The sequence below is a fragment of the Genypterus blacodes genome, unplaced genomic scaffold, assembly GCF_046128005.1.
Source record: "Genypterus blacodes isolate CSIRO-AG114 ecotype Tasmania unplaced genomic scaffold, CSIRO-AGI_Gbla_v1 ptg000638l_1, whole genome shotgun sequence".
NCBI classification, from domain to species: domain Eukaryota; kingdom Metazoa; phylum Chordata; class Actinopteri; order Ophidiiformes; family Ophidiidae; genus Genypterus; species Genypterus blacodes.
Genome location: NW_027467349.1, coordinates 2501 through 15000, shown reverse-complemented (window position 1 = coordinate 15000; position 12500 = coordinate 2501). Strand labels below are relative to the sequence as shown.

Below are 12500 nucleotides of genomic sequence, written 5' to 3'. Positions count from 1 at the left end.
GTTGAATTCAGAAAAAACTCCTGGACTTTTTCTTCTCCACTAAATTATAGAGAATGAATGAAATGAAGAATAAGTTTATCAGCTGTGAAATGATTGACAGCTCCTCGATCTCTAATGTAAACATGTGAAGCTGCTGTGAGTCTCTGCGGCACAAACCTTCACCTCCACCCTCACCTTGCTCCCCTAGCTGCAGAGCTGCTGTCTGACCTGGAGGGGGCGTTTCAGGGGAAGATTGACGCCGCCTACTTTGACACCAGCAAATACCTCCTGGACGTTCTCAACCACAACTACCTGCTGCTGGAGCATCTGCAGGCCATGAGGAGATACCTGCTGCTGGGCCAGGGAGACTTCATCAGGCACCTCATGGACCTCCTGAAGTAGGTGTCTCCCGTCCCAGCCGCCCTTTAGATAAACCTCCCACGGCTTTCATGTGCCGCACAGAGGTGTGTGACGCTCTGATCTTCCTCCTGTGTGTTTCAGACCGGAGCTGGCTCGGCCCGCCACCACGCTGTACCAACACAACCTGACGGGCATCCTGGAGACGGCAGTCAGAGCCACCAACGCACAGTACGACAACGCAGAGATCCTCAAGAGGCTGGACGTACGCCTGCTGGAGGTAGAGTGTGTGTGTGTGTGTGTGTGTGTGTGTGTGTGTGTGTGTGTGTGTGTGTGTGTGTGTGTGTGTGTGTGTGTGTGTGTGTGTGTGTGTGTGTGTGTGTGTGTGTGTGTGTGTGTGTGTGTGTGTGTGTGTGTGTGTGTGTGTCCATGACCACGTGTTAAAGCTCCTCTACATGAAGTTTAGATACAAATATGTTCACTGTTGCCTCCAAATGTCTTCCTGTCTAGAGGTTGTAGGTGTAGATCCTTTGTGCACTGCCAGGGGGCGCTGCTGTGCAGTTGTGGTTTTAGTTTGACCTGTGGACGTCTGTGTGGTGTTGTCCTGTAGGTGTCTCCTGGTGATACGGGCTGGGACGTCTTCAGTCTGGACTACCATGTGGACGGACCTATCGCTACGGTAACACACAGTCACATTTTCTGTTTTGCGCGCGTGTGTGTGTGTGTGTGTGTGTGTGTCTTTAACATGGTGTCTTTGTCGTTCAGGTGTTCACTCGGGAGTGTATGGGTCACTACCTGCGTGTGTTCAACTTCCTGTGGCGAGCCAAGAGAATGGAGTACACACTGACTGACATCTGGAAGGGCCAGATGTGCAACGCCAAGCTGCTCAAGACCATGCCGGGTACACACACACACACACACACACACACACACACACACACACACACACACACACACACACACACACACACACACACACACACACACACACACACACACACACACACACACACCTCTGCCTCTGTAGAAGACGTGACTCTTTATCTGATGAAGTGTGTCTCATGTTGGTCTGTGTGTCTTTGTGTCTCTGTCCCCTCAGAGCTCTCCGGCGTGCTGCACCAGTGTCACATCCTGGCCTCTGAGATGGTCCACTTCATCCACCAGATGCAGTACTACATCACCTTTGAGGTCAGAGTTCAAACATCACGTCAGCTGAAAAACCACACACAGGCAGTTTGAACCCTCAGATCTCCAGAATGATTGGACTCATCAAAGCAACAACAAAGATCTCTGTTTGACTTTAAAGTGTGTCAGGTTTGTGGGTCAGATCCAGGAGAAGTGAGAAGACTCCACAGTCAGGTTGCCCTTGAGCAAGGTCCTTTAGACTCTCAGTGTGTTTGGAGTCCTGCAGGCTGTCGGGTCAAATCCTCCCAAATCCCATCGGAACAGTTTTTGTTCAGACAAACAATTCAAAAACATAACGGTAATAATAATAAAACCAAATGGAGGATCAGAGGACAGTGAGGCTCCAGTGTCTCAGACTGACTGATGACTTCTGTCTGTGCACAGGTGCCACTCTGTCAGACGCTGCCCCCTAGTGGCAGCGCTGCTTCATTGTTTTACAGCACAGGGATCTAAAGCAGGAGTGTCAGACGGTGTGGACTCGTCTTCATCAGGGGACAGTGTCATTCCCATGTAGTGTTGGTAAAGTGTGTGTGTGTGTGTGTGTGTGTAGGTGCTGGAGTGCTGTTGGGACGAGCTATGGAACAAAGTGCAGCAGGCTCAGGACCTGGACCACATCATCGCTGCCCATGATGCCTTCCTGGACTCCATCATCTCTAGATGCCTGCTGGACAATAACAGCCGGGTAAACACACACACACACGCACGCACACGCACACACACACACACACACAGAAGGGGGTTTGAACTGTAGCTACACACACTTCCCTTCATGCCCCTTCTCTCTGCCTCTGTGTGCTCAGTCTCTCCTGAACCAGCTGAGGGCCATCTTCGACCAGATCATTGAGTTCCAGAGCGCTCAGGACGCTCTGTACCGCTCTGCCCTGGAGGAGCTCAGCCTGCGTCTGCAGTATGAGGAGAGGAAGAAGGAGCGGGAGCGCGAGGTACGGACGGAGTGAGACGGGGGAAGACAGGGGGGTGGGTGTGGAAGATTACAGATCGTACTCAGCCTGACTTCCTGTTTGTTCCTGATCCAGGGTACGTGGGGTGTGACGGGAGAACAGGAAGCAGAGGAGAAGAAGAGGGTGCAGGACTTCCAGGAAACCGTACCAAAGATGCGGGCCCAGCTCCGCATCCTCACACACTTTTACCAGGTAACAGGAGTCGCCTCAAGTCCAGCCACACGATGAGTGAGCGGCGGTGCTTTGAGCGTCCTCTCCTTCCTGTCTCCCTCTCAGAGTATCGTGCAGCAGTTCCTGGTCCTGCTGATGTCCAGCACAGACGAGAGCCTGCGCTTCCTCAGCTTCAGACTGGACTTCAACGAACATTACAGGTCTGCGTTACAAAGTGTTCAACCACTAAACCAGCCTATGTGTGTGAATGTGACCTCTTACCTGTCTCGTTCTGTGCTGCAGGGCCAGAGAGCCGCGGCTGCGAGCCTCTCTGGGCGCCTCCAGGGGGCGACGCCTGTCCAACATCTGACACGCAGCTACCGCGCTGACACACCACTCCCAGATGGAGCGCGGGTTATGACATCGCGGAGGCGGCGGGGCCAGCCGGCGTCACCGCGTAGAGGCGACGCCAGGTGGCGCCTTCGTTCCGTACATTCTGAGGTCGCCGAGCGATGACGAGGCAGCCCCGTCCAATCCCAGCTGAGAGGCGGCACAAAGGAACAGAGTGCCGCCCTGCAGACGCTTTAGAGCTTCTGAGTGTACAAACCCTGAGCAGACCTTCAGACAGAGCCAGAGAGGGAAATGCATTGTGGGAAAACTCTCCAACGCAGCACATTTTGTTCTCCTAAAACAGGAACACTGATCAGGCCGGAAACCAAAGGACGGCGACTCCGATTGGCTCCAAATTGAGTTTACGTAGATCCGTCCCAGCGTCTTTACGTTGACATGAACATCCTGCTTCCTTTACCTCCTTCCTGTCTGTGTGGCTTTGTTTATGTTGGGCAGGTCTGACTGAAGTCTTGAGGATGTGAAGAACTTTGTTGAGGTTTATTTGTGCGTTACTGAAGTGTTTCCTGTCCCGGCGCTCTCCTGTGTCCTCCAGGAAGCAGCATCGGGATAATCTATCAACATCCGGCCCTGTGGGAACCTCACTAAGGTACTGCAGCTGAAATATTGTAAATATTTCTTAATAATGGAACAGAAAATACAGAGAAAGTAAAGAAAGTGTGTATCTGCTGCTCTGGTTACTCAATCAGTTTATAGCTCAACTTATATTTACAATCACCAATCCCATAGTTATCAATAGTTCTGACTCGTAAATGAAGCTGATGTGAGGCTGTGTTTGATGGCCTTCACTTCCTGTCATCTGTGCTTTTAACATCCAGAGGGTTCTCTGTGATGAAGAGTAAGAGTCAGAGTAAACAATCACACAGACGAGCAGCGTCTCAACCTCAACATGACCTCTGTGTTTACCTCCGCCTCAAGCTGCAGAGGGAAAGTTCAGGTTTGATTCTTCTGCCCCTTCTGTGTGTCTGAGTGACTTTAAAGTTCCCTGTGACCTTCAGGAGAGGAAGGAGAAGAAGATGGTGACATGTTTCCTGCTGCAGATTTAAGGTGATGCTGTGGAGATCTAATCACATTTCTGGATTTCCATCTGAGCTCTTAGTTCCTCTGCAGGTTGTCTCAGTGTGTAGATGGTTGAGCTCCTCTGCAGGTCTCCAGCTGTCTGAACGCAGCTCCAATCAGCACCCATCACTTTCCCAACCTGTGGAAGATTTGTTGGAATGTTCCAGAAATCTTCAGTTCCGTCCACACACACACACACACGCTCACACACACTCGCACACACTCACACACACTCACAGGTGTCATGATGTTATAATTTGACTCGCGTCTATTTGATGTTGTATGAAACAAAGTGGTGCTGCCTGGAGCCGATCTGATCATTCTGGACCTGTCTGTCCTCATCAATGTATAGCACATCATGTATATTACAGGGACAGGGACGTCCCATTGCCTCTTTAATAAAATATTTTTTAAATGCTGATTTGTGTTTGGTCTGTGCTGGAAAAGTCTGAAAAGTTATTTGAAGAATTGTGATGAAAACAAGAGGAGGAATTCACCCTTAACCTATAGGTCCATAGGTCACAGTCAGGCCCGTCCATGGTGTGGATGTGTGTCACCATGGTAACGTCTCAGGTCCACTGGGGTGTATGGACGAGGTGCAGCAGTACAGTAAACATCCTGATGAAACACTTTGATGTGCGAGTCCTTTATGTTATGGAAGCTTGATGTTTCTGTTTCAGTGCCTCGTTTGATTTTACACACAGAAACTTTGAAAGCTGGACTCTGAGGCCTGATTGATGTGGAGTCTGCTGCCCCCTGCTGGCTGACACGATAAGGTCAGCCAGGGAAAACCTTCACTTCCTTCCAGCTGATTGACTGCTGCTGTTATGATGTCAACCAAAGGTCACTGTAGGTCACCATGTGCCCTGAACCTGAACAGAGGAAGAGGAGTTCTACACACCATCTGCAAACTGTGAGTCCTCTTCACTCTGATTGGCTGCTGGTGTTTTGGCCGCCGTGTCGTCACTTTGCTGCTCTGACGGTTTGTTTACGCTCAGATGTTTTGTTTGTAGAGGTTTGGTTTCTCTGTGGCTTTTTATGGAGGTCAAAGGTGAACAGTGAAGTCTGCAGGAGATGAAGGTGTGGATGAGCTTTAGAGCAGCTCAGATTAGAGCATCAGAGCCTCAGACACTTCCTGTCTGCACTGTGGTGTAAAGCTACAGAGTCAGAGGACGTTTGGGGGAAATGAGTGCTTTATTGGAGTTAAAGCAGAGCAGAGATGTCTGAGGCTTCCTGATCAATAAATGGAGTTTGATGTGTTAAGTAGATTCTGTTTTGATCCCTCTTAGTAGCAGATCAATACATTCATATTGTTTACACTCGTGTTTGTTCACTCAGCATCTTCATCACACAACAGAGTGCTGAGAAATGACAAAGGTGTCATGAAGAAATGGAGCACTAGAGGGAGCAAGAGCACTGATTGTTCTCTCTCGCTTCTCTTTCTCTGCCTGCGTGTGTTGTGTGTGTGTGTGTGTGCATGTGTGTGTGTGTGTGAGGCTCGATCCATCACGGCTGCAAATCTTTAACCAATATGTTTTCAATGGACCAACCAAATCGATCCATAACTGCTGAGTAGCGGCTCCAGCTGCCAGCGACAGCTGCACCCGCACCACCGTCGGGGCCTGTGGTTACCATGGCAACAATGAGTTTTTCCAAATAATGAGACAAGACTGGTGGGCCATGTGTGTCTAAACTGAGGTGAGGTGACCTCCTGCCCAGGGAGGGGCCTCCTGCTGGGAGGGGCCTCCTGCTGGGAGGGGCCTCCTGCTGGGAGGGGCCTCCTGCTGGGAGGGGCCTCCTGCTGGGAGCGGCCTCCTGCTGGGAGCGGCCTCCTGCTGGGAGGGGCCTCCTGCTGGGAGGGGCCCCATGCTGGGAGGGGCCCTGGGCAGCTACAGATATGACATCATCTCCAGTGTAAATTATAACTTGCAATACAAAAACATGAAGCTGAGGTCAAAGGTGAGAAAAGGAATCATCTTCCAAACGCTTCCTCCCTCTGTCCTCCTGACTCCGCCCCTGCTCTGCTCTGGTTTATGAGAACAGTGTGTGTTTGTGTGTGTGTGTGAGCTGACATTTAATGGTATTTCTGGCAGGTGTGTGTCGGCAAAAGTTAACAAAAGAACAAATTCTGGTTCCTCCTTTACATTCCTGACCTCTGTGTCCACGGTGTGTGTGTGTGTGTGTGTGTGTGTGTGTGTGTGTGTGTGTGTGTGTGTGTGTGTGTGTGTGTGTGTGTGTGTGTGTGTGTGTGCGTGCGTGCGTGTGTGCGTGTGTATTGTTTCTATATTGTAATTTCATCCATAGTTAAGTTAGAGTTCATGAGAAACAGATACTCAGTAGCAAAGTACCACATGATGAAGGCCAAACCCATCCATCCTCTCCTCTTCCTCCCTCAGACTCCAGCAGGTTGAGCGTCTTCTCATTTCTCCTTTTCTTTTCTTTTCCTTTGCCGGCCTCATGTCTTCTCCTCTTCCTCTTCATCACATTAGTCGACGCCTCCTCACTTCCCAAACCCTCACAGCTTCTCTCGCTCCTCTTCCTCTCTTTGAATTCTAAGCTCCTCTTCACTGAACCCCAGGGCTTCAGGTGTGTTGGCACGGCCTCATAAATGTTTTTAGAAAAGCTTTAGATTTGTTTTTATGGACTTTTTCAGGCGATTTTTGGAATAAAACCTATTTTACGACTCCTCTCACATCCATCAGCGCCGTGACATTTCCCGTGGCGTCGGCCCCGCCGCTGCCCTTTCCCCGGCCGTGCCTTATCAGCCCGTCTGAGCGGAGTGACGCACTCGGGCCGCTCAGATATTCCAGAGTGCAGAGCGGGAGGCAGAATGGCCTCCTGCTCTCCAGGTGCAGCACTCTGGAGAAGGTCACCAAAGACGGATGGGCTGGAGATGTAAATGTGTCTGGATCCGTTCCCGGGCTGCAGAGAGGTCACGTTCACAGAAACCTGAAGGGAAACACGCCGCTACGCCGCCTGCGTATTTCCTGTTCTACCCAGCTCACTCTGCCACTCAGTGCCTCACATAATACCTGGTTCTCATCAGGAGAGCTCAAACTGTGTGAGGCCTCAGTTTACATGAGAGAGCTGCTTTTATTTTGAAAGGGAATCACTCCTACGGGGGGGAAGTATTGATTTTCCCACGCTGGCGTCTTGACCTCTTCCTGTCGTCGCTCTGCTGCCCAGGTCTCTGAACCTACGAGCAGAGCGAGGCAGAGCTTCATGTGCAGCATCCACCTCCACGTCTCACCACCTCTCCAGGGCCGCCACCTCAACGCCGCTGTGTCAGGCTGAGGCGTGCGGGGCTGGGGCGTGTGGGGCTGAGGCGTGTGGGGCTGAGGCGTGCGGGGCTGGGGCGTGCGGGGCTGAGGCGTGCGGGGCTGAGGCGTGCGGGGCTGAGGCGTGCGGGGCTGGGGCGTGCGGGGCTGAGGCGTGTGGGGCTGAGGCGTGTGGGGCTGAGGCGTGTCGGGCTGAGGCGTGTCAGGCTGATTCTTCTACTACAGGTTTCTGTGTTTTGAACCTTTTCTCTTCTCATTTAGGGAAAGTGTGCAATTATAGACTAAAGAAGAGAGGATATTGAGTATTTAACTACTTTACTTTACTTTGAGGCTGAAATCTTCTCCTCTGAACCTTCAGAGGCACTTTGGTACTAAATTAACCCTTTGAGGTCCACTGCACCTCCAGCTTTAACCTGCAGGTCTGTAGTTTGAAGCCAGCTGAGGAGTTTCTTACTGCTCCTGCTGGTGCTGCTCATGAATGTAGGGTTTCTTTAAATGCTCTATATGGATGCTCTTAACGCTCTACATGAAAGCTCTATATGAACGCTCTAAATGCTCTATATGAGCGCTCTATCCCTGGACTCACACAGCTGAATACAGACACAGAGCAATCATCTTAAACAAACGATGACAATAATAGATTCATTCCAGAACATAAATAAAAGAAAAACAGAATAAAAACCTGTAAATATGTAAAACAGAAACAACAGATGAATCACACACCTCAGCACTAAGATGACAGGATGTGACAGTTTGGGTTGGATGTGTGTGTTGATGTGTGTGTGTGTGTGTGTGTGTTCTGCTGCTGTTTGATGTTTTCCCTCTGTCAGGTTTTCTTTACTCTGTTGTTTCTTTGTGGCTGTTTTGTTGCTCCAAAAACTGAAAATACACAAAATGAGCCGAACGCTTCAAGAGGCTGTGATTACTGTGTGTGTGTGTGTGTGTGTGTGTGTGTGTGTGTGTGTGTGTGTGTGTGTGTGTGTGTGATGCCATGGTGGACCTTACATCTTGGATTAGATGGATAAAACAGTGTTTTATTTGTTGAAATTAAGACATTTATTCTCCTCAATCCAACATCACACACACACACACACACACACACACACACACACACACACACACACACACACACACACACGGAGAGCAGAGCAGCATTCAGCCAAGCAAACACGCAGCCTGAATACTGATTAACCAATCACAGCCCAATTCTGCCTGGCACCAGAGCTACACTTGTTGGCTGCCATGGCAACCAAGGAAGCATCATAGCTGAATGGAGAGAGGAAGTGTGTGTGTGTGTGTGTGTGTGTGTGTGTGTGTGTGTCTCCATCAAATGCCATTCATCACCTGAGAGATAAACGTTTCTCTCCCCTGGCTTCATGTTTCCCTTTTTCCTTCATCGCCTTTCTGTTGTTTTGGGGAGGAAGAGGAGGCAGAGAGGGAGGGGCCATGCTTGCTGGATGGAGCTGACCTCTGACCTTCATCTGCAGAGATTAGCCAGAGCAGAGAGAGCGTCCGGGCAGGAATCCACAAAACACAAACTACAGAAGCAGACGGAGGGATTTGATCTATGCCTCTGGCTGTGATTGACAGCAGCTTGGTTGCTATAGAGATGAACGGCGGAGGTTATGCTTTCACCTCAGAGTGTGTGAGATAGTGTGTGTGTGTGAGATAGTGTGAGATGGTGTGTGTGAGATGGTGTGTGAGTGTCTGTGTGTGTATGACAGAGAGTGTGTGTGTGAGGGTGTGTGTGCGTGAGCTAAAACACAGTAAAAGCATATTTTAAGGCGTTAACACACACACACACACACACACACACACACTCACTCTGAGCCTCTGCTCTCTAATTAAACAGCGTGTCGCCCTTGAAGTTGCGGCGAAATCGACATAAAATTTCCATATTCAAATGAAATGAAATGTAAATTACAGACAACTAATTATTTGCTCGTTCATCTATCATTTAAAGCGTGTGTGTGTGTGTGTGTGTGTGTGTGTGGCCTGGTTTGCGGCTCACATCCTAAAGAAAAACACATTTCAGCTCAGTTCAATTCAGTAAACTTTATTCCTCCTCTGGTGGCTTTATAATACTAAGCAGCGTGTTACGGGGTCACGACCCCGCTCTGACCGGTCCCACCAGTCTGATCGCATCCCATTCACAGACCTCATGCGTGCCACGTCTAGCCTGGCGTTGTCATGGTTTCTCTGTGCTCGCTGGCCTCAGTAAAGTTATTTTGAACGTGCAGCCGGACCGCAGGACAGAGATGATCAGCTGTTACTTGATGAGGTCATGAACTCCTCAGTGACTCGTGGTGAATGTAAACGACGCGCATCCGGGTAACTAGGCCACGCCCCTCTGGTGTGTGAAAGCAGCGTGGGGTTTAGAGCCTGGGCGGCGTGTTTGTGTGTGTGTGTGTGTGTGTGTGTGTGTGTGTGTGTGTGTGTGTGTGTCTGTGTGTGTGTGTGTGTGTGTTGGCTGCATGTGGACGCTCTGGTTCCTCAGCTCTAATCAGATCAGCTGTTTCCTTCCTGTTAGAGATCTCATTAACCAGCGAAGGAGACCGGTCTCCCCGGAGACGCTGAGTGTAATTGCGTCGTCATGTTTGCGACGACCTGGAAATGTCATTTGTAAGACTTTCCCCGGGTTGGTAACCAGGCGACCGGGCCGTTAATCCTCCGTTTAGTCGCTGCTCCCTCAGGGATCTGAACCCCTGAGGCCTAACGAGCTCACAGGGGCCAAAACGCTCGCCATCTCCTGCAGCGAGGGAAAAACTGGGCTGCGTCATCGTTTCCCTGAACTCTAGACTTCCATCGTCCTCTGGCCTTTATGAGATCAACTTAGAACGAGGACGACTTAGAGCGCATGAGTGCCACTAAGCCACGCCCACTTAAACACCTGCAACACAGCCCAGCTCAGGCCACGCCCTCTGGTTTCCCTCATCCATTATCACTGCGCGTCATCGATTATTGGAACGTGGCCGCATGCTGCAGCCCAGGTGTTGTGATACAGTAGGAGGTCAAGGCTCTGTGGAGAGCCTGGGTTTGTTTGTGTTTTCTTTATCCTGGCTGATCATTCTAACTTGTTTAACTGGTTGCTAATTGTTGCAGCTTGTCACCGTTGTTAGTATTTGTACGTTCAGGCTTCCTGTCGCTGAAAACGTGGACCTGTCGGCGTTCTTCACCGCCGCGTTGCTTCTTCCAACAAAAACCTCAAACTCAGCGCCATGGAGTGGCGAACAGATCGGAAGCTGCAGACGTTCGTGTCGCCTGAGCTGGAGGTTCTAACAAAGTGACAAAGAAATGTGAGGGATGAGGTGAAGTTTGCGACCCGACTGTCAGGGTTTATTTGGAGCTGCTGAGAGTGAAGGAACATCTGGAACATCTGGACCTTTAGCATGACACAGCAAACGGTTACGTGACACACTGTACCTTTAACAAGAGAGAAGCACCACAACTCTTCATCGTCATCGCCCTCCAGACCACCTGAGATGGCAGGAAGGCCGCTCACGGGTCACGTTATTGATCATTGATCCTAAATCTATGGGTGTTTCTGATCACAGACACATTTATGCTTCCACCACATGAAACAGTGACAAAATAAGACCAAACACACAAACTTCACGTTTCCATTATATCTTGGCATTGTTGAATAGCTTCTGTGTGTTCTGTGGGCTCAGACGCATCGAGCGCACAGACGAGCAGCGGCTAACCAGGGAACGCCTGTGGAATGTGGAGCGTGATCTGTGGAATGTTTTCACAGTCTCTTCAGGTGTGGAGTGGATCCTCCAGTGGAACAGTGGCAGACACGTAAGAGACGCACACACCTGTACCTGTACCTGCACCTTCACCTGCATGAATCAATCGTTGTCGGGTTGTTGTGGATTTTGTCTTTTCTATTTGTCGTTTAGATTTTTCTACGCTAGGCTCAGAACTTATCAGTCAACCCTTGTAAGCAGGACCAGGCTTTGAAAAGCAGCTGATAAAGGCAGGTGTGTGTGGACTGTAGGTTGCGTCTCTAAGGAGTCAGCGGCCTGACGCGGCGCACACGCAAAGCGTCACGTACGGAAATGATCAGAGTTTGATACGCAACGTTTATGAGGCGTTAAAGCAAAAGGCCTGATATCTTACAGAAGCTCAGGGAGGTTCCTCTGTGACGCTGTGTGTGGAGATGTTTGTGCTTCTCTTCCACGGTCCATTACAGACCTGAAGAGAAGAAGAACATCTACACACTGACACACACACAGAGGAACACACAGTGAACAAGTAAACGGGAAACGCCCAGAGAAGGAGTTTCTGGTCCGGAGTGTGTGGGGCGTGCCGGAGCGTGTGGGGGCGGTCCGGAGCGTGCGGGGCGGTCCGGAGCGTGTGGGCGTGCCGGTGTCACAGTGAGAGGGTGAACCAGCGTCTGAGAGCCGGGAGTCTATTTGGTTCAAGGCGTTTCTAATCCTCTGTGTTTGTTTACACGACGTCCTATAAGGCTACAAAAACAACACGTCAACACTATCTTAATACCCTTAACCTTTTCAGGCCTGTGTGCAGGTTGGTTTAACCCTTTGAGGTCAGTCATTGTCACCTATTTGCATCTCAGCAATGTTTACTTAAAAATGAAAAACCTTTCTCTATGTTTCTAAGTCGAACTCTCCAGGGAGTTCCAGCTTCATGTCGCTGTTTACCAGGCTCCATGCTTTTGTGTAAATTCAGCCTTTCCCCTATGAAGTTTGAGGCATTTGCAGCCACTGTGCTCTCCACCAGGGGGCGCAAAGGCGTAAACACGGAGCCCCCCCCCCCCCCCCCCACCCCTGAGAATGACTCAAATCAAACCACAACAAACTCAATCCAATGTAAAGCAGCAGGAGGTGAAACGCTGCCCTCTTGTGGCGGCGCTGTGAAGGCTCTGTTTCGGCTCCATCGCACAGAATTACGTCATTGCCCCACAGCGCTTCTAGTGGTGTATCGGTGTAAAAGCAGCTGCTACCTGCACCCCCCCCCCCCCCGTCTCTCTGCTGTGTGTGTGTGTGTGTGTGCGTGCGTTAAAGCAGCGGTGATGTAAACTATGTTGCTCCTTCTGTACTGTCGACCTCAAAGGGTTAACGTCATTTACCCTGTATGAGTCCATCTAAACTACGACCCG

The 12500-nt window shown here is 50.3% G+C and overlaps 1 protein-coding gene across 1 annotated transcript in view; it reads left to right on the top strand.

Moving 5' to 3' along the window:
- The window catches only part of tubgcp3 (tubulin gamma complex component 3), a 13709-nt gene extending 9198 nt beyond the window's left edge, over positions 1-4511 (top strand). Inside the window, exons 14-23 of the mRNA XM_076140501.1 lie at positions 188-377; positions 481-616; positions 947-1015; positions 1102-1237; positions 1436-1524; positions 2072-2203; positions 2322-2462; positions 2556-2672; positions 2757-2851; positions 2934-4511. Of these exons, the coding sequence (XP_075996616.1) occupies positions 188-377; positions 481-616; positions 947-1015; positions 1102-1237; positions 1436-1524; positions 2072-2203; positions 2322-2462; positions 2556-2672; positions 2757-2851; positions 2934-3000 (1172 nt within the window). The 3' untranslated portion in view covers positions 3001-4511. The remainder of the gene's footprint in view (positions 1-187; positions 378-480; positions 617-946; positions 1016-1101; positions 1238-1435; positions 1525-2071; positions 2204-2321; positions 2463-2555; positions 2673-2756; positions 2852-2933) is intronic.
- Positions 4512-12500: the final 7989 nt, after the last annotated feature.